Source organism: Lepidochelys olivacea, assembly GCF_965140295.1.
Source record: "Lepidochelys olivacea isolate rLepOli2 genome assembly, chromosome: 10".
Lineage (NCBI taxonomy): Eukaryota > Metazoa > Chordata > Testudines > Cheloniidae > Lepidochelys > Lepidochelys olivacea.
In genome coordinates, this window is record NC_140420.1 from 59,399,686 (window position 1) to 59,422,868 (window position 23,183).

At 36.4% G+C, this 23,183-nt stretch overlaps 1 protein-coding gene across 19 annotated transcripts in view; it reads right to left on the reverse strand.

Annotated features, from left to right (window-relative positions):
• TCF12 (transcription factor 12) overlaps positions 1–23,183 on the reverse strand; it is a 284,639-nt gene that overhangs the window by 27,389 nt on the left and 234,067 nt on the right. For 17 of the 19 annotated variants that reach the window (XM_084642020.1, XM_084642023.1, XM_084642019.1 and 14 more), the window contains 5 exons: positions 12,126–12,231; positions 10,859–10,998; positions 10,410–10,554; positions 7,847–7,911; positions 1,955–2,033 (listed from right to left, as the gene is read on the reverse strand). In XM_084642020.1, coding sequence (XP_084498146.1) covers positions 1,955–2,033; positions 7,847–7,911; positions 10,410–10,554; positions 10,859–10,998; positions 12,126–12,231 — 535 coding nt within the window. Of the gene's footprint in view, positions 1–1,954; positions 2,034–7,846; positions 7,912–10,409; positions 10,555–10,858; positions 10,999–12,125; positions 12,232–21,860; positions 22,053–23,183 lie in introns of those variants that run through there. The other 2 variants (XM_084642015.1, XM_084642016.1) reach the window with 2 other exon arrangements.

Consider the following 23,183-nt stretch of genomic DNA (forward strand, 5'->3'; position numbering starts at 1 on the left):
AAGGATACACAAGACATTTTTCTTCAACTGTAACCACTGAATCAAAGAAATGCATTAATCCCTTCATTACGCAGTTTAACATGCATTTTTCAGTTATTACAGAAAAAACACCTAAAGCAGCTGTTCAGGTATGCCATGTCAGCCAGGAGACGTTCATTCATCAACTGAACGCATGGAAAACTAGCACAGCATCCACTAAATATGGCCAAAAGACTGGATGAGGTGAGTTTCTTTATTTGACACTTTTTTTAAATGCAAAGACATTTACTGATTTACTTCTCTAAATTACAAGACACTTGGAGTCAAGGACAGTCGACAACTTCCACTATCAACAAATTTAAAAAAAGAAAAAGCCCTTGTTGAAAACTGGTCAGCAGGGAAAGGAAAATCAATGAGGAGTTTGTGTGAATACATCCGATAACAGCGAGTGGGAAAATAGGCTGATGTAAAAAATGTCAATAATTTAGCAAAATTGTACTACAGGAATGAACAGGGTTAAAGTTACATCATCCTGCCCCTAATTCCAGTTCTTTGTTAAACAACAAATTTAAGTCAATGGGGCTTTCACAATCCTCTCTATGTACAGAACAGCTGTTCAACTTTTACTAGACAGCTGAGGCCACAGTGTCTGTGAAAGCTGCAATACTCACTAATAGCTCTAAGCAGCTGCTCATCGTTCATCTCCACACTGGAATGCTTCTTACCAAATTCACACAACTAACACAAAGTGTGGGGGTCAGAAATGGCTGCAATACAGAGTATGTATTTTGAAAACAGCAAGTATGTTCCTCACATTATGAAAACGTTCATGAGAAATATGAATGAAAACCTGCCCCACCCAAAAACTGAATGACTTTACAGGCTACTGTATTTTCACCACAGGGAACGCACAGCTTGTTTTTGAAAGCTATCCCCTATTATCTTGTATGCTGTTCTGAAAAAAAGATCACCGAGTGCTGTTTCTCTCAAATGGTAGAGAAAAACATTTAACAGAGTACAGACTTTTTAACATGTCAAGTTTTACTATTCTGTATTTACAAATAAGATTACTATTATGTGAGAACTTCAAATTCCTAGCAAATGAGAATTTTTTTAAATAATTGGCCAAAGACAGCATAAAATAATTATGCAAAAATGATATTGAACTTATTATAACTTTAATAGCAATAAGTATTTGTATTACAAACAAGGAAAGAAATACATCAAGGTATTCCCCTCAAATCTGTTAAATCTAGGCTTGGGAGGATTAGATTTTTAGTAGTCAACATTTGTAAATATCAAGTTCATTATCCTCATGCACCCAGAGATGATATTCAAAATTTGCAAACAGGCAAAGAAAGAAAAATGTTGCTTGAGAACCTATAAGAATTTGATCTAAGGATATTTATTTTGTATATTTTGACATGATGTTGACAATTCATGTTTTAACAGCTATAAAGTTTTAACTTTTTGAATTTCAATGTCTACTATAATTAAATCATTATTGTCTGAATCCCTACTCTAACTTCCCCTGTAATTTCCCATAACCATGAAAATTTAAATGGATAAAATAAAAAAATGCTTCAACCCCAGAATTTCATGTAAGTTTAAAAATTTAAACAGATAAGCATATTTTAAAATGCTAAATAATAAACATGATATATCCATCAAAATTGTAAAAAACTAAAAATCAAATTCTGCCAAGACTAGTTAAATCAGACAAATTAGACAAACAAAAGGGTTTGGAGTGAGGTTTTTTTGGCTAAAATTTAAACAAGCAAATACATTAATGAAAACCATTTTTAATCAAGGTACAATACAAGTACATTCTACAAACGATAGATTGAAAGTTTACTGTAACAGCCATATTGCCATTAGATATGCATGGAAAGTACCACAGATTTCATTGTGAAGTCAAACTAACGAGGAAGTTTTCAAAAGAGCAAATAAAATACTGACAAGTTGTAGATCCTACCTGTGAGAGGTGATGGTGATCCAACTGGTGTTGATGGATTTGATGGAAAACTACTGCTGGTATGGTCAGGAGAATAAATCTAACAACAAAAGGATGCACATATCTATCAATACATGTGACAACTAATAAAAAAAATAAAAATCTGTTGATTTGGACTCATTTTTATACTTTCAGTTGCCACCACTAATGTTAATTTGATGAAAAGATTGGCTCATTAATCGTAGCTCTGTTTTATTACTTAGAAGGTTTTAAAAATGGCCACAGAGTCCATAGATCTTTCATTTTCAAGTACTTGTCAAAACAAGCAGTGCCGAATATGCTTTTTACAAACTACAAGAACTTTAGGATTAAATTCAAGAAGAATTGTGGAAGTCAAGTTAACAAGTCTACAGATAATTAATGAGAATAACGTATAAAAACAACTTCAGGAAAATTTGGAGAAATAACTGTGACTCTCCTTTACATGGACAAAAGACCCTATAAAACTTGACAAATTATGGTTAATTTTTAAAAAAAATAATCCTTAATAAGAGAGAATACTGTGAAAAAGACTGATCTCTAATTACTGGTATCACCTGACCAAAAAAAAAAATAGTCATCTGAAATTGTGCTGTTATTACTAACTATTATTTTGCACATAAAGATTCTCCTTGGTTGATTTCTAGACAAATAGCTTCCAAAATATATACATAATACACATTTTTGAACTTTTAAAGCTATTACTAACTTGGCAACAATATCTTTCTATGCTTTATATAATAATACAGTTGAGTGACTTTGGATAAAACAGCAAATTAAATCTTTAAGTTTCCAATTAAAATCTAAAATTGTAAGCGCCTTGAAAATCTGTTCTGGAGAAGGAACTGGATAGGTATAGGTACTGGTCATGGGATATGGAACATTTTTCTTCTAGGTCATAAGTTCAAATCTCTCTCACTCTAGGGCTAGAAGAGACAAAAACATTTGAACCTTCAGATGGCTGTTTGGCAGTCTGAAACTCCATTCACCCACTAGTTCTGACTTTGCACAAACACAATCTGACATTTCAGTGGTAAAATGATGATAAGCCGGAAGCTGGTGGATTAGTATAATATTTCATGAGTGTCAAAGGCAGGACTTTATGGGCTGCATATACTTTCTTGGTCCTTCATACTTATATAAGTTAATAAACAAAAAATACCAAAACCACACTCCAAAAAACCCCACACACCACATTTTGCACATGAGATAGAAAATATATGTAAAAAACCAGAATTATTCCACAGACCAATGACTTAAATGAAAGAACTTCAAATCAGTATAAAATTACGATTAAGACTTGATTACACTGTGTTGCTAAATTTGCTATGTAAACTTTAAACGTTCCAAAGAAAAGGGTGGTATACACAATAAATTCTATGTCTGAACAAAACATGTCATGCCAAAAGAAAATTTGATCTTATCGCACATTAAGTGGTGGGGGCTGTTGTCTGGTTTGTTGGAAAAGGTGTGCGTTCCTTTAAGGGCTAGAGAGCCAGAGAGGGACTTGCTGCAACAGCGTCAGACCAGGTCAGCATGTGGACGCTGACCATCCCTGACACAAGTGACTAGAAGAGGAGGAACTATTTAGGTCCTTGCTGGTGCTTGAAAAGCCCTTTTTTACCTGGACCAGGTGGAGCAGAATCCATCCTCTCACCCATGGGAGTAGTTAAATACCAGGGTTTGTCATGATCTGCTGTGTGAATTATGTTAGTCACTCCTCTCTTGTGGGGCTGGGAAGGACTTTTTCCTTCAGCATCAGATTGGCCAAGGCAATGTGAGAGCTTTTTGCCTTCCCCAAAGCAGGTTGGAGGCTGAACTGGGGTGAATATGAAACGGAGGTTAGGCTGTGATGTCACAACTCATTATGAAGGTGTGGGGAGGATGCCCAGAGCAAGTACTCCATAGGGAAGGGATATAATGATCAGATTAAATGGATTGGTAAAGGATTTAAAGTAGGTATTAAAAGAGTGGAAACGGGGAGGGAGGGTTGGAGTTTCTACGACTGGTATGGCAGGATCGAACATCTGACTTTATAACTCCCCTTAACCCTAATTCGGGGGGGGGGGGGCGGACACAGGATGACGAAGTCCCAGCAGTGGGTTGGCTAGGGACCAGGATGGGCAAAGAGGGTGGGCTGACAGTAGCCTCATCCCACTGGGTATACATAAACAATTATGGAATTACCTGCACTGCACGCTTATCTGCCGGGTACCCCCAGACATTTAGGGATAAAGTTGCAGCCTAATTAAACCACATCCAGGACTTGTGAAGACCCACTCAATTGACAGCAGAGCGCTCTCCAATCGACCCCAGTACTCCAGCTCCCCGGGAAGATTAAGGTAAGTCGACTGGAGAGCGTCTCCCATCAACATGGAGCAGTGAAGACATCGGAGTAAGTCGACCTAAACTACATAGCATAACTAGTAGCGTAACTTAGGTCGACTTACCCAGTAGTGAAGAAAAGCTCCCAGTGTCTCCTGGCTTCTTCCTGCATAGCCAGATAATCCATTTTTTTCAGCTATCTACATAGCAATCTTTTTTAAAAATCATGTAAAAAACCCCAAACAAACCTGTTAAAAGCCACAGGTTAAATACAAAATCAGAACACATTCTGCATGCAACCCATGGCTGCTGTATTGTTAAATGACCAATGATGAACAACTCTGATGCCTTCTGCCAGGCTTAAACGGTAACATGACTCATTTTACTGCAACAAATGAAACTCCTCCTCCTATCAGTCATGGTCCATTCCAATCAGCAGGGTGCCAATATGCCAGTATCTAATGAAAAGGGCCTTAGACAAAAGCTGCACAATTGAGAGCCCGCAGCGCCAAACCTTGGAGCTCTTAGTCCAATTTTTTAAACACTACTGTGTACATTTCAGTTAAGCTTTGTTATGCTAATGTTATTGAGTCTAAAGCAACAAAGAAACTTAATTCATGAATTACTTTTAAAAGTCAACTTCCCTACATTTTCTTTTCTTTTGTTAGGGGACCACTGGCCATTTAACTACCCAGATCACACAAAGGCCTTTACCCTAGTATTGAGGTAGGAATCAAAACATAAGTTATCACAAAGAGGTCTGATATAATCAACAAAGTTAAACAGCTCTCCTGTTTGATCTCCTCTAAATTAAAGACCAAGTGTTTTGATTTGGCATTAGGCACTGAAATAAACCAGATGTTTCTCCCTCCATATAACCCTCCATGGGCACAATCTTAAAGGGTTATTGTTTGGCAAATGTTCAGGGAAACACATTAGAAATGGCACAAATACCCAGATTTTCTTCTCTTTCTATCTACACTAGTTCATTATCCAAACTAATGCATAATCCACAGGGCTTTCGGAACTTTGTGTAAATACTTTCATGTACAATTCTCTTTCTTGCCTACCCTGAGATTAAGACCACAATTATCCAGGCTTAAACCTAAAATAAAAGAACCTTTGCAAATGTATTATCTGGCCTTACATGTTTAATCACACAGTATTCTGTATGGTCTTTAATACCTAAACTGAGGAACAAATGGTGTAGCCTCTGATGTTTCACACATGAAAGGCCTTTGTAAGATGTACAGCAACAGAATCTTAGAACTAGAAATTCCTCCTAATAATACTAGTAGTGGTGTTTAACATCTAAAAAGACAGATAGTGGCTTTAAAAATTCAAGACAATTTAAGCATTTTAAAAAAATCTTTGCAAAAACAGATACAATTTCACAAAGTTTATTAGCCACTGAAATTTAAATGCACCATTTTCACTCCAAACATTATGATTCCCTTCCTCAAAAAGTAATGTTGCTGTATTACTTTCTGAACAGTTGTGAAAAGTGGGCTGTGTGTGTGTGTATTTGGGGTAAAGGGAGCAGATGGATGAAGCAAGGGATTTGAAGTGTGCAGACTATGGCATGCACTGATAGAGCAGATGGAATGCATCACCATCAGCTATGACAGAAATGATTTATGGAATGACCTGGCTGCTCCTGCCAAGCAACAACATAGGATGACAGAACTAAGTTACTATGACAACCAAAGCCCACCCACCAGTTAGATTAAACATTCCTGCCCTGACTTCCACTCACAGTAAATTTGGAATTTTCTCCAAACATGAGCCTGGTTTTCCAAGCTAGTCACAGTAAGAGAAAAATACCTGTGGATCTGTTCAACAGGAAAAAGATGGAGAGTAACTGAAAATCTCACAAGATCACATGGGTCTGGGCTAGTCCATAAGGCCAAGATTTTAGCAAAAAATTTGGCCAGGCTGCGGACCATATATGCTCTAGGAGAGCTGTAGAATAATGAACAGCACAATGCTTGTAAACACTGCTGTGTCCAAGAAGCTTTTCCTTCAGATTCAGCAGAGCCAAAAATGGCCCAAATTCTTTACTAGATGGGCAGTTCATGCAGCCAAACACAGGACTGCCCTCTGCACTCCTGGAATTGTTAACTAGGTACCTGATCGGAAAAAGCAACAGCGACATTATTTTTCTCTCCAAAGCCAGGCAGATTTAGAGAAATCTGCTACCTGATATGGACATCAGTGAAGTCCATCTGACATATCAGAGCTGGTCATCCTTTAACATATGACCATCAGAGGAAGCAAGACTAACCGCATCTGCATGAGTGTGCATATTTGCGTGCAGTGCACTGAGATGGGAAAAACAGAAAGCAGCCCAGAGATGGTCTTTTGCAGCTGCAAGAGAGTCATTTTTATCTCTTGAATCAGGATTAGGCTTCCAGAGTGCTAAACAACAGAAGTCGGCAGAGCTTTCCCAGCCACCACCCATAGATCTGGAATTTCTGCTATACAGAGTATTAAGTCAGACACTGAATATAAACAATGTTTTCAAAATGTGTTCTGTCCTCGGAACTGTGCTATTAAAAATAATGGCTCCTTTAATACTATTAACACACACTGTTTTACTGCATTTTAATATTATTATTATTATTATTATTATTATTATCATCTACAAAAGTTTAAATAATTTTTAATAGTTTAGGGACTTGCAATGTTTCAATTTATTACTTCATTTTATTTCATTATTTGCAATGGCATCTTCCAGTGACTGAAACTAACTTAATAAATGGCTTGCACTGATTTTGCCTTTCAGACATGCAATACAAATCCCCCTTTTAAAATGCTCCATAAATTGAAGTTGGATAGCTTATAACAGAGCACACATCACTTGACATTTTATTTATTAAGTCTAAAAGGTTGTTTTTCCCACAGTACCTTCAAATCCCAATGTTATATGGCCACTGTGCATGCACTTTAAACCTTGTGCCTAATTTTGCCCTCAGATAAATTTCGTTGACTTGAATCATAGAATATCAGGGTTGGAAGGGACCTCAGGAGGTCATCTAGTCCAACCCCCTGCTCAAAGCAGGACCAATCCCCAATTTTTGCCCCAGATCCCTAATGGCCCCCTCAAGGATTGAACTCACAACCCTGGGTTTAGCAGGCCAATGCGGAGTTTTATGTACATATTACGGAAAAGAATTTGCTTTATGATTAAGCTAAACACCCAGTGTTTGTAAAGTTTGCTTTGTACACACAACTTCCCAATCCATGCTCATTTGTGATATCTTGATCTTCTGCAGGATAGGCAAATGCCTAGCAAAACTCTGATTGGAACCTCCCAAAAATAAAAGCAATAATTTCCATTTGCCTTGACATGGACATAATGTAAACAAATGTATCATGGAGTGTTACATTAACACTTCAGGTTACTGTGTTTTGGACATATTTAACTTCTAACTGTAGGTATTCATAAGTAACAAAAAGATAACTATGAATAAGGGAAACCATGATCAACATTTTAAAAAAGATGTGGTTTAAATTAATCTGAAGACTGTGTCAATAATCATTACTTACAGATGCCAATGCCTTTCCAAGTGCATCACCCGTCTGTGAGCTTCCAGTCCCATTTCCTCTGTTTCCTGTAATGGGAAAATAAACACAATGCTTATTTTAAGGCCAAAGAACTAAGTTTCTTTTATTAATCTAAATTTTAGCAAATGCAGCTGAACACACTGTTCACATTGTTTTAATGGGACACTGTCAGGAAGTCATGATTAACCTCATGTCAATAGAACATGTTTTCATTATATCAAAACAACGTGAGTGAACACAGTCTTGTGTTTAGATTTTGGTAATCTCATTTCCCTGCACCATTTGCAGCCCAAATACAACAGCATTGTTCCAGCACGAGGATGAGAAAGTGAAGCTAGTCAGGGACAAGAGTGAAACAGATTTGCCTAGTTTCATTATCCAGGCTGAATGAAATGCAAAAGGAAAACAGACTGTGAAAAATATTTTTAATTAGTTTTAATAATATAAAGTAACACTAAAGGGTTGCAAATTTAACTGCTTATGTAAGCAGGCCAAGCTCATGGGACTCTCAGCAGCTCTTTGCATTCCTCTATTCCCTCCCACAGGTTCCCTGTGTGTCACCCTCCCAAACCCTCTATTTCAAGGACTCCCTGCCACCCCACCCTGCATGCTATGGACTCTGTCTCCCCATTTCCACCTGTGCCACATGCCAAAGGCTCTGTGTGCCTCCTCATTCCAAAGGCCATCAAGTTGAACATAAGGCTTCAAAAGCTCAACCAATTAGAAACACAGGTGAGGAATTTTTTTGTTTCAAAATATGAATTTTATCCTGAATATGTCCCTTTAAGAATACAGATAAATTCTGTGGACATCAAATTCTGCCAGCAAATATTGCACTTTCATACAAAGCTGTGCAAAATGTTCACCATGAAATCCAAATCATTCATCGATCACCTGATTTTATGTTTTATAATAAACTTCAAATCTCTCACTGGATTACAGAATGCTTTATGAACTGGACTCATTTAAGGATCCAGGTTTATTATATGCCCCCAAATCAGGGCAAATACAACCAACCAGACTAAGGGCATGGCTACACTTGCAGATATAGAGTGTTTTGAGTTAAACCCGCCTTTGTAGAGTGCAGTAGGGAAAGCACTGCAGTCTGTCCACACTGACAGTTGGCAGCGCACTGGCGTGGCCACATTTGCGGCACTTGCAGCAGCATTGGGAGCGGTGCATTATGGGCAGGTATCCCAGCATGCAAGTGGCTGCAACATGCTTTTCAAATGGAGGGGGGAGTGCGACAGGGAGTGTGTTGTATGTATGTGGGTTTTTGAGGGGGCTGAGAGCATGTCAGCATGCTGTCTTGTAAGTTCAGAGCCCTCCCTCGCACCCCCGCCTCTCTCTCTCTCACACACAGCATTCCACACTAATGGTTGCTTTGTCTTGGAGCAGATAAGCAGCCGGCTGTCAGAAATGGAGCTTTCAAAGGGCATTTCCGCATTCCTACAGCTGATTCCAAACAATGACAAGAGTGGGTACTTGACTTAAGGGGATTATGGGGCATTTTCAGAGGCTGATCACAGCGCAGTAAAGCAACACCTCGTTCACACTGGCACCGCGGCACTGCAGGGGGGGTGCAGCAAACGTTATTCCACTCGCCAAGGTGGAGTACCAGCAGTGCTGTAGCCACGGAGTCAGAGCACTCTACATGCGTTGCCAGTGTGGACGGGTAGTGAGCCAGTGCGCCCGGGGCTCCTTTACTGCGCTGTAACTTGCAAGTGTAGCCAAGTCCTAAGTTTCCCTTACACTAAGACTGAAAGTAAAGCTGAGTGTGAATCCATACCAAATTAAAAAGGTAGTCATGCAATCTTGAGAATGGAAACCACTGAATTTCCATGGCTGTATTAATAAGTGATTTTATGAGATACATCATCATTATTCACAATTTCTATGAAAAGAGAAAAAAATGAGTTCACATTTGTACTCTCTGGATACGCGGTGAAGGGATTAAAGAGAGTTAATAACCTGCCACTGACCTTCTTCCTTTGGCACTCGCCAGTGATCTGAGGCCAAATATGAGGGGAGGGGGCACATAATACACCATGAAAGATTTTGTAGCAGATCCACTCTAAAGACAAAATGCCTCGAGCCACCACAATGCTCCATTAATACAGCGATGGCATCTATATCACAAAACAGGAGCTTTCTACATGCTGTTTATGCACTGATTTCACAAAGCCTGGGGGACCACTGGCCATTTATTAAATGGGTGCAATTCCTAAGTATGGGCACAGTTTAAGTGTGTCTGAAATCAGTTCAGTTTAAGTCTATTACAAACCAACTTAAGCTGAACCGATTTAATAGAATCAAACCAGTTTGAGGGTCCACATTGGGGTGGGATGGGGTGGTTGCACTGATTTAACTAAATTGGTTTAAAAAATATCCTCCCTTTAGTTAACCGGGCAAAAATTTGTGTGGAGACCAGGCCTACCTCTTAGTATCTTACAGATCTAAAAAACAACAGAAAAGGAACCTTTATTGGTTAAATAACTTCAAATTGCACCTTAAGAATTCTTATTTAATCCTAAGAGAATCTTACCCAGTATATTATCTGATCCATTGATAGGTGGAGTATGTGAGGCAGCGACATAAGGTGAACTACTGGTACTGCCGCGATGGAAGCTAGACATTGGAGGAAGACTGGCATTTATATCTGTAGGCGAGACTGAATGTGGGGGATAGCTCTAGAAAGAAGCAAAACAAATAAGAGCCAATTAGGCAGGATCTTTAAATACATTTATATATCTTGTTAAGATACCATTATCTAAGAAAGGGACTAGCTGTCCCTCAGCCAAACAACCCATTCCATTACAAAAAATCATTTTAAAATTATACACAAACAAGATACAACAAAATCAATATGCCACGATTATGAATTCTGACAATCTAATTTTGAATTGACACTACTAGAAGATAGACGGGAAATGAAACAGATCAGTCTCCAGAAATATATTTACATATGCAATTGCATTAGCCTATATAACTTACCAAGCGGTCATGTGTGTGTAGACTGCCATAACTGCTGGACTGTGACATGTGAGAAGAGGAACTTCCCAGCATTCCACCATAACCAGGCTGGCTCATCCCATTGGATGAATTCCAAAGATCAGAAGAGTTGTGGGTTCCATCTGTTTTTTTTTTTAAACAAAAGAAAAGAAAGATCTCTCTAATACATGAAGTATACTGAGTTCTCCTTTACTTTACATTATTTTAAAAATACATAATTCAACAACTCAATTAGCCTAATATCAGTCCTGAAATAGGGAATAGCTAATACGGTGTCTCCCATTCTCCTGCCACCACACTGTGTTGCTATATTTAAAAAAATGAGGCTTTACAGCTGAAATACAATCCAACCACAGCTGAGAAAATAACAAGTACTCTACTAATTACAAAGACCTTCAGTAAGGCCAGATTTATATCAAGAGGGATGATAAAAATTCCAGACTTCAAAAAAACTTGATGCTTGGCTAAGTAATGCTCACCATATATATATACAGTGGAAAAGATTTCTCAATCCCTAATAGGCACTTTATATTTGCTAAAACATTCTAACACTATAAAATAAAAAAGGTTCCATAATAGCAGACTTAAATAACTGATAATTACTACATTATATAAACCTCAAACCAAAGTGTATCAGCACTGTTTTCCCTCAGCAATAAAGACTGCAATGACATTGTACACTTCAGTACTCAAAGATGATGATGATGTTTACAGTATATTTCAAAATCTCATCTAACCCCTAGTTATGTGACATGAAGTTGAGGAAACGTAGTCTCAATCTCATGAATTCTGGTCCCTGTTTTTGTGCAATTCAAAGTCATCTGTATTTTTGACATGGTGGAGACATAAGCATTCACTGAGAACCCTGATTGTTAACAGATATTGTACAGCCAAACACCAGAATGACCAAGAAGCCCTCACCTCGTTTTCCGCTATCATTCTGGTGTGTTGTTCTGAAGCCCCTACAAATCAAAGAATGGGGCATTCTGTCCATCTGGCCTGCTGGATAATCCCCTTAAATTACAGTCAGCAATTAATGTCACAAAGAAACCTTTAAATCAAAGGATAGCTCCCTTCAGCTAACAGTTTATAAAAGTATACAAAATTCAATGCTACGACCCAGGACAATACCTTAGCTTCCCTGGAAATGTATTTATTACATTATTCAATGCAACACTGGGTTAAGCCTCACATTTCCACCTAAAGGACAAATTACTAACATTACTGTAGTTAGAGTTACTTTACTCACCTTGCATAAAGAAAGTGCTAGCAAACATACTGCTCGGTGGTTTAGGAGATGGGTAACTTGGAGATTCTCTATTGAAATCATCAGAACTTGGGGATGGTGCATATACCTAAAAATTGGAAAGCAACAAAAAGCAACAATGTAATATTTGGCTGTCACACATAAGGAACAGCATGCTAGTACAGGGACCCAAATTAAAGAGAGGAGTGCAGCAAGTCCCAATATTTAATTCATTTGTTGACATTATTTTGTTTTTAGCAAGTTGCCAAAGTACTGCTGTGATCTTAACACCACACTTTCTGGTGTGCCAATTCAACCAGGTGGCCTGATAAAAGCCTCCGTGTTGATTCTGCTTACAAAGCACATATCTCACACAGAAACAAAATAGTGGTCCCAAAATAAGTTTCGATTTTAAAATAACTTTATTCTTGTTTAAATATTTAACAAGTTGGAATCCCAGCAACTCAGGTAAAACATTCATGAAACTGTTGGGAGTTTAGTGTCACTGCACTGCACAATCCAATCAGAAACCTGTCTGCTTTTTTAGAGTGGTGGGGGGGAATATGGGGAGGGAGGAGAAGTAATGCAAGTCTATATCCTGCTGAGTGATCCTAAAATGTCAACATTAAATAACCTTTTAAGTCTGGCACAGCTTCTAAAAATCTTATTTTGATTTGGCAGTGGAGTACCAATTTCTTCTGGTAAGCCCTTGCTTCAGATAAACTCAGCATGAACATTTTCCACTGTAAATAACCAACTTTCTCATCAATTTGAAAAATATACAGGGGACCAAACAAACATAACAATCAAATGATTCTAATTACAGCAAGTATAAATCAGCAGTGAAATAAATCAGAGTATTCAGGTATGTTATGTATAAACAAAATCAATATAGACAATTCATCAATGACTCATAGTATAATGCAGGTTGTGCCAAGGGAGGCAATATCTTTATAACGATAATTTTGCTAAATATTCCAATATGAACGATTTATATTGTTGTTATTAATAGCAGTGGTATTGTAGTATCTAGGAGGCTCCAGTCATGGACCAGGAACTGAGGCATAGTGCAAAAACAAAATAAAAAATGTCCCCTTAAAATTATTTGTAGTTTATGAAAAACTGTAGTGCAGATACATTAATGTAGTAAATGGCTACTGAGTACACAAAAATGTAATACTTGAGCTAAAACATTTTTGCCATGTAATATGTTAAAATAAAAAAGGTTATTTTTTAAAAAATACTAAATTTTCTTCTCTTTCCCCCAAAATAAATGTATTGATTTATAGGTTTCAAATGTATTAATTTTAGAAGTCTAAACTTAATAAGTGCATAAGAGATATGCCAAAATTGTAAGGTGCATATTTTTGTGTGTGCATGCATACACCTATTCAGACATACATACAGTTAGGTCACTCCCCTACCACTGTAACAGGCTGGGTACCACTCAAGAGAAGAAAGAGGGAGACTAAAAAAGGGTCTATGACTACCACCAAGGTCTAGGAAACCTCTATTCTAATATGCAAAGGTGAATGTTTTGATATGGGAATTTGGGAAGTTAAGTGGGTCACATCTTGTATTTATTTGCATACAAATACCCAGAATGCTTTTCCAGACTGCTGTTGTCAGATCAAATGGTTCGGCATGTGTTTGGATAGAGTTGTGTGCAGTGTGACTGATCACCGCTCCTTTACACAAATTTGACACTGATAACTCCAATGAAATCAGCTGAGCTATACCAGTGTACAAAACACTGCTAAGGATGTACAGAAGCCACCCTAGACATGTTTTCTATCAAGAACTGGGTCTTGAAGCTTGGGAGGGAGGGAGGAATACAGTGGAAACATTTCACAACTTTTAGCATCCCTCTGTTTTTTGCATTTAGATTTTCCAATCAAACTCAAGAGGACATTTTTGTTTGTATGTTTTTGTTATTTTGGAAACAAAGTTACTGTTTCCAAGGAGAGCTTTTGTTCAAATTGATACCTTTATTTATTTATTTATTTATTTTTGGTTACTTCCAAATGTTGAATTCCTGGAAATAAAGAAATTTTTACAATGGAAAGTGCTAACCAAATCTGAGCTACAGCTTGACAACATGTTATAAACTGTGTTAAAAGTATGTATGTATTTATGGTAGATAATAAATGTATATACATATATAGTCACACACTTCATACATAGTCAAACAAAAGTGACAAGACTGTCAAATTTTAAATGCTCACAATCATAAAGCTACAAACATATTAGACAGAAATGGGTGTAATTTACAAGTTGTCTGTTGTGCAAAATAATGCAGCATATGCTATAGCTGATGGATAATCTATCACTGTCACAGGACAGCAGAGGAAACAAAGCTCAATGACATGCAGCACTGACATGGAGATGTGCACTGATTAATGTGAAAAAATCCACCATGACATATTATACATCTTTTCAACTTTGCCAGAGTAATGCTATCAACAAGAGTTGCAATGTGGGCTACAGACTGAAATTTCAATCACTTCTAATAATTTTGACATTTTATAAAACTGTCTAAACAAGCAAGCACCTCAGAAGGGAAATTAAGATGAAAAAGTTCAGCTCCAACAAATGCATCATTTATGGTTACACATGTACAGGACATTAGCACAATAAAAATGTTCTGAAATATTCCAATGTCAAAGAGGCCCTTTCAAATAGCTACATGAAAGTTCTAGCACAGGCACATAAGTTTATATAGTTTCTATTTGTTTTTGGAATCCTAACTATAGCTTGCAAAAACATAGCTGCAATGTTATGAAGCTGCACTTGTGCCAGTCTAGATTTTTCAGATCAAAGGGCTCTGGCGGCAAAACACAACTGATGTGGTCTCAAAGACTTCATTAACTCCAGATGTGGGGAAATAGTCAGCCAATTCCACAAAAAGAGCAAGTCTCTTTTAGTTACAATCAGACCTACCCACAAATTAAAACCAGGCGTCTTATGTCATCTGATCACCTGCAGACAAATGCCAGTGTTTTTTTTTTTTTTCTGGTTAATGACCTAATCATAAGTTTTACTCTGTGTTATTACAAACTGAATTTAAAAGCAAAGGGGGAAAAAAAAATTATTGAGATTAGACTACATCTCCAAGAAGCAAAATGCAAACTTTTAATTAAAAGTTGACAATAAAGGAAACATATTTAAATACCCTTTCAAGTTAGGAAAAGATGCATTCGATCATGTAGCTCAAACCTTTTAAACATATTTAATGCTTAGGGCCCTTATCCAGCATGTGGCTCTTGGCCCATAGCAGCTCTGCAAGCCTCTCATCACACAGTGATGGAATTTGCTCCCTGGTTAGAAGGTGTTCTCTTTTGCAGCAGCTGCGTAATGAGGTTTTAAGTATGACGTGGCTGCCCAATACTGTCTCTTTGGGCTATCATTTGATGGGAATGACATCTGGGAGGAACCAAAATAGTTCTTCCCTGGCTGACATTTTCAGAAAGCCAGGGAATAGTGCTAAAAGAACATCCAGCCCAAAAAATCTCCTTGGCAGACAACTCGGTCAAGCAGGTAGAAGAAAATCCATCCTGCTAAAGGTTTCCCCAAATTCCCCTAAGTGATTGAATCGGAGGCAGGAGCACGAGGGAACTTCAGAGAAAGCACCCATATGAAACTAATAAGGGGTGAGAGAGCTCTTCCAAAACACCCATTCCAGATTCAATTTTTAAATGGTCCATATAGTAGAGGTCTTGTCTCTCTTAAAGCTGTACGCAGACTCTACACTTCAACCCTAGGGTTGTAATAATTCCTGCAGGCTGTGTGGACTCAGCAGGAAGGAAGCAGGACAAGGGAGTTTAGAGCACAGGTCAAGAGCTCCACTTCCCGCTCCTTCCTCCACCCTGAGCTGTTCCACATATCTCCAGTATGAATGGCTGAGTGATTCTGGGTTTTTTTTAAGCTCTCTTCAGGTTGTCGATGTCTTCCCTCAATAGGCTGTACTGCTGCAGAGCCACCCTGCTTGGCCTTTCAGAGCTTGGGCAGCTCAGACCAGCATGGACCGTTCCTACTGAGTCAGGTTTAAGCAGCATCTGCTTTCAAATGTGCAGTTATTCTTAACATATTAAATTGATACTATTATAAAAGATCATTTTAAAAGTGTAATAAATCTATAAAGTATCAGGAGATTATATGCCATGTCCTTCTATTTACTAATTTAAAAATTTCCAAACATAAAGGTATTACTTTATCTTAAAAGGTCTGAATTACTGATTTTGCTTTGTTACTAAAATTAAATCTTCACTCTATAAACATCAATTAAAGCACCAAAAATATCTCATTTGCATACTTTTCAACAAATTTCCTTCCTATTAATGGGTTTGGTATTCTTATATTTTCATGATCCATACTAAATGTAGATGTAAACAGATGAAACATGCCAGTGAAGCAAAATATCAAAACCTATTTTTAAAGATGCCTCCACTAAATCAGGACCAAATCTCCCAACATGCATGCTGTATGTGAAATTATAACTTATATTATTCTTTAAACCCTGCTATTCAGAAAGTTTCAGAGGTCACGAAAACTGACATTTATCAAGGCGTTACATACAAATTTCTATCCTAGGGCAGTAAAAATGGATACCCACATCTACACCTTATGAACTCCACTAACTGGCCTATTCAAATCTGAGGTGGAGAGGGTAAAAGGAAATGAAAAAGTGGGAGCAGAAGTAAATACACAACATATTTGAAGATTCCTTTGGAAATAATTACCTAAACAAGTTTCCTCCACTTCCTAAAAAAAGATCAGACCACATTTTTGACGAATGATATGTACAATTTAGTCTACAAAAATTCCAGTGTTTTTATTCAAGGAATTAAAAGGAAGCCTGAAACTGATCAACTCATTTCCAGTACTTGTTTGTCAAATTTCAGAACACCTTTATGGCTATGATATAAACTCCTACATACTATTAACACAGACCACATTAAAACTAGAGGAGTACCGATACATTTTCTTTTGCTTTTAAGTTCACTGCTCTTATCTCACTGGTAATCTCAGTTTCTACAACTCATAGGCATAGACTAATGTGTTTCTACAGGCTGTCTTCAACACAAGTGTGTTTATCAAAGCAAATACACTGAACAAATGAGTGTATGTCACTGTTTGGTGCCCACAATTTTGAGAAATATAGATCCATCCAATATAGCACCTGATCCCCTCCCTAGCTACTTTCATTTGCCCATAGAAATGGACAAAACCTTCACACTGAAGCATCAGTAAAGCATGTTGTAGACAACACACCCTCCTAGCAGGGGATTGCTCCTCAATAGATTGGCAGTTCTGTCCACTGGACTTGAGCAGAAAAAACTCTCCTGGGCTATCGCATTGAGACCCATAATACTACTTTGGAGGGGAAAAAAAATAAAGTTGACCAATGCTACAAGCTCACTTTATTCAATGCTCAAAGCAGTCTACCCCTAGAGATTTCCTACATGATCCTATGTTTGTCCTGACTTACAAATGTTAGCTTTGACCTTGTCTGAGCTGCTATGGGCAGCATATGGTATAGGGTAGATTTAATTGTACTTTTCTCTCTGTGTACTAACTGGTCCAATACTAATAAAACCTGAATCAAAATCCCTCTGGAAAGCAGAAAACATTAACATTAACAACACTTGGTTGGTGTAAACTCTGCAAACCGAATATGTCTATATTTATGTAAAAACAGACTTTACATGTTATTCCTTTTAGAAGGTACCTTAGGAAAATAAAACTGGATTGATATATTTCATCTGAAGTAATCTGCAAAATTTTAACACTTATAGCGATATGTGCTATCTTGATATTCTAATTCAATGTGCTATGAAATAACACTAACAAGCAAACCCCCCCACCACGCCATGTATTTCTAGATAGTATTTTATACACCTTTTGGAAAAATGGAGAAAATAACTTTACTGAGGAACTAGTTCATCTCACTCAGGAATTAGTTATAGTTTTCCACTGAAAATGTGGAAAACATGAATGATCTTCAGAAACATATATCATAATTTATGTTTGTTCTTTCCTTCTCTGTTTATCAACATTGTAACAACTTGGTATGGCAGAAGCTGAAACTCCTTCATAACAAATCCCTCTCTATGAAATTTTGCCCTACACTGAGGAAAACATAAGAGTAACTACTTACATACTTAGTAACTAAACATAACCTCATGTGACTTAGGTACCAACTTCATTCATACTGTGAACACTACCTGGATTATAACAACATGCAACTAAATTATGTCATCTTCAATAGTGGCATTAAAAGCTGTACAAAATAAACTTGTAAAATTAAGCAAAAATGTTTCTTCAAGTGATTTGATATTGTTTGATATGCAGTAAAATTGACATTATTCTCTATTCTGCCAAGTTTTTAAAACAGTTCTCACTCACTGCTTATTTGACTACCTAAGATAGTGTAAAAAAAAAAAAGTTCATATAAATAACATCATACACGTTTTTAATTTTCAGGTGTCATTCTGGAAAAAGCTAGGAACATTTATTTGTTTTATCTCAATAGAAACACAAACAAAAACTATATTTTTTAGACCTCGATTGGTTCCCTTTTCTACTTTACAGGGCATGAACAAAGAAGCACCAATAAAATAGGTTCCCTTTAAAAAAAGAAAAGAAAACAAAAAAGAGGTAGAAAGTAACTACCTGTAGCCATTAAAAAAGCCTGTCAGTACATGCCATTAATTTTGCCTCAAAGATCTGATTTTTTCCGTCCAAAGGATATGAAGTTAGCACCTAGCAGAAATGAAAGGAGAGGTGGAACTCAATAGACAAAATGGCTTAATATTTAATCACGCTTTTTCTCAATTTGAAAGAACACTCTTTTTGACTTAATTCAACCTTCCTTCCTCCCAGCCCCCAATGTATAGTTGGATGTTCTTCCCCGACACTAAGAAAATCATTTCTGGATATCAACAAGTGCAGAAAAAAGTAAAAAAACATGCAGGTTTCTAGTTTAGTATAAATAGCTAATGCAGTCCTCCAACACAGAGAATAAGTTCATCTGCTTAGTTTTTAATTTAGGGGACACACTATTCAAAATATTTCTTGTTTCATATTATATAATACACATATCAGTAGTGTTTTATTGCTTAGTAGAGGATTTATGGTAAAATTATAATTTTCCCTACATACTTCTCTTCTGTAATATACGTTAAATCACCAAATTAATCCCTTCAGACAGCACGAAAAATCACATTTAATTTGTAAATTTTTACTCTACTTCCATGTAAATGTATCTCAAACCTCTTATGATAACCCACTCTGTATTACCGAACAGTATTTAGAAGCATCTTTTTCAGTTTAATCTTATTTTGCCTATGTATTATTTACTTTGCTAACTCTTTTCCCATTTTAAGGTTAAAAATATCTTTCAAAAATATAATTTACAGATGAAAATGTAATACTGGTTTCTGCATGTCATTTACTACTTGCATTTTTTGCATACAAATCAGCATTTCATACAGTTTAGTTGATAGCAGAAAGTATGCTATCTAAAGTCAAAATCACTATTCAAATAAAATCTCAAAACACGAGCCAGATGCCATTATCTGCTAAGTGATCAAATGATACAAATTAGAGTAGTAGCACTTCAATATGAACTGTGGTCTTGAGGTATATAGTCTTCTCTAAATGTGGAGAAGTTCACACACAATCCTGAATATCAAATTAAAATCTCTTTCATTTGAAGGGTAAAAGCGTTAATGGAAAGCAAAACATGAAAAAACAAACAAAAAAAACAAACCCCAACCCAACACACACTCTGATTACATATATTTGAATGAAATAGTAATTACATTCTTTATTCTAATTTATAGAACTATTTGGGGGGATAAAATATTGAAAGCTGCTAAAAAGTTTAAAAAAAAAAATCACAATCCAAACTTAAGGCAACATGATATGGGATTGTCATATGATTTGTCATCTATTTACTAACTCTGCAAGATCATAAAGGTCACCTCTGACCTATAACAGACACATGCTATCAATTTTCAGGCCATCCTCCCCTACAGCACCAGGACTTCCATCTACTATAAGCCTGGAAATGCTTAATAAGATCAAAGCTTTTTTCCTGCTACAGAACAAAGAGAAATGTTGTAATAAGGTGATCTGTGCTCAAGAAAGAATAAAAATCAGAACTCCATTCAAAATCATACTCCTTTTGCTTCAGGGGTATTGTATAGTTAATTTTACTTAAGTCTAATATATATCTTCACATAAAACTTCAAAAAGACTGTTTTAACTTAGGAGCGGACATGAAAGAAAAATCATTTCACATTTGGAAGACAGCTGGTATTGATATGAAAGGAAAAGAAACAGATCATGCAGTTTCACTTATTTCCCCACTCTCTTCCCAATATCTTTTCTCTCTTCCAAGAAGCTCATACACCTAGTTTTTAAGGAGTTTAAAGATCGTTAGTTTGATCATCGTTAATCAGAAAACCTTGGCAAAACGTTTACTACTAAATAAAGGCAAAACTCACACAAGCTTATGGGACAAGAAATAAAAATGAAACCGATCTATATTACTGATCTACATACATTCCTTTAAAGACCAGGGACAAGACAAAATCATATACAAGTAATATGAACATAAAAATGCTTAAACAAAATGATTGTGCAAACACTGTATAAAAGACTCCATGACACATAAACCAGATTTGTGTTTTGTATTCTGCCATATGATATTTTAACATTTTAAATTAATATCAATTATGAAATAAAATAGATCATTTAATACATAACAAATTAAAATATAGAGGAATTCAAAGATTCAGTTTTAATTTTTTCAAAAGCTGGTGAATGTCCATTTTATTTTGTAATCTGCAATAGTTCCAATAACATTTTTTCATTTTACTTAAAATGATTTTGGAAAAATCAAATCTTAAACAAGAGCTTAATGCTTGCTTACAATTTGAGATGTACTACTTGATTCAAATGCCACCATTCTCGGCAGCATGGCACAAAATCAGTACAATGACCAGAATCCAAAACTATGAAGCCGGTCACTAAAACAGAAGTCTATCAAGTATAAGCAAAAATGTAGTATTTTGTAATCTTCAGGAAGAACATGGATTAAAACCCCTCTACTGCACTATTAGGTACAAAGTCTACTGAAAATGTTTTACTGTAAATAGTGATTCAAGTTTGTGAATCAGACTAACTTTCCTCTATAGGGTCAAAATGCTAGTTTGATTGGAAGCAGATGGTATAACAGTAAAGTTAGTCTCTGAACCTCAAACTCCAAACAGGAAACGCAAGCCTTACTGGCTGACTGCTTCCCTAATCATTTCCAGAGATTCATACTTGTTATTTTTATAAATAACCACAAATTCTTTCATCTTTTCTCCCTGTTGTACAAAGCAGCCAATAAACCTAAATGTTGTTTTTTTAACTATCAGAATCCCCCACCACCACCACACACCATTTGCAAACAAGGAGCTCACAGATGGTCTTTTAAAAAGAAAATACATTAGAAATATTATGCAGTTCAATGTTAGGTTAATGTTTTAAAAATTACAAACGATGAACTTAACTGTATCTTATCACACAATGCCAGTCTTACAAGTCTTCTAAAATATGCAAGTGAATTACATCAGCAATCTAAATGTACTTTGTTAGACTAATCTAAAAACACACGGGTTTCAGTAAGTGCCTATTCAGCTATGTCAGCCACTTTGAAACTATATGAACAAAGGAAAGCACCCTTACCGTTTTCCCATTGTAGTAATACATCAAAGAATTGCTGCCCATTCCAGGTACAGGGTATGCACAATACATATTGATTCTAAAAATGACAGTCTGCAGTTAAAGTGCACTGCTTCTCTCCAAGACATCCATCCACCCGATCAAACAGAGTAATTCTTCAGTACTATGTGTACACACATGGATCTACTCAAAAGGAACTTATGCAAAACAGGACTGAACCATCTCACATGAGGAAGAGGGGGTGTGAAAGAGAGACATACACTGTAATCTCTATAAAATTCTATCAACTCCCCGTTTTTAGTCATAATTCCAACCAGCAAAACCCTTGCAAAAACAAGTCATTTACAACAGTTAAGATGCACAGGTTTGTAGCTACCAATACACTGAGAAATTATTACATACAAATAAAATACTACAAAGGAATAACAAATGGAAAAATTCTAGTTAATCTTCTGTTTTTTGTTTTAATTCAATTAGAGCACTTGTGGCAGTACATAGAGTCATAGCTTGATGCACCTCCAGTGACACTACCAGCTGGCTCTGTCTAAAGTTGCTTCCAACTTTGACAAACACATCACAGAGCAATCATGAACTGGAAACACTGAATCATATGTAACAAGAAGGACTAGACAGTTAAGCCTTCTACTTAATCACTTCCTGGGCCAAAAAGTATTATGTCCCAATTAATTAAGTATCTCTACTAGGCCACGGGTTGTTTCTAACTGGGGAAAAAGTATATCCTCTTAAACAAATACTGTATGTCTGCCAAACAAAAGAAAATACAGTACGTCATGTTCAGTTAAATATATTACATATGCTTCAAACAGACAACTATATAAAGGTAATTACAAAATCCAAAATGTAAATTACATAGCATGAAAAACTATGAGTAAGTTTAGCCACATTTTAAACATTTTAGGCTATAAAATACATTTTTGTGAAAAGAACATTTTTCCCCTCTCTCATACATGTACACATATACACACACACACGGACAAGAGAATTGGCAGAAACATACAATTTTAGTGTTAATCTGACAAAAATGTATTGCACAATATATTGAACACATTACACAGAATCCCTCAATACACACACATTTATAGTCTATTCTTCTCTAAACTTTGTGAAGAATATGAAATTCCCTCAGTTTGCTTGATGAATTAAACATATAATATGAAAGCCAATATGCAAGGAATGAAGTTACCACTGGGGGGAAGGGAAGAGGGAGTAATACGAAAAGCAAATCCCCTTTTGTATGTTACTCAGTACATCAGGAAACTCCTAATCCAAATGTTTGTACATAAATATGTTTATATTCTACAGATG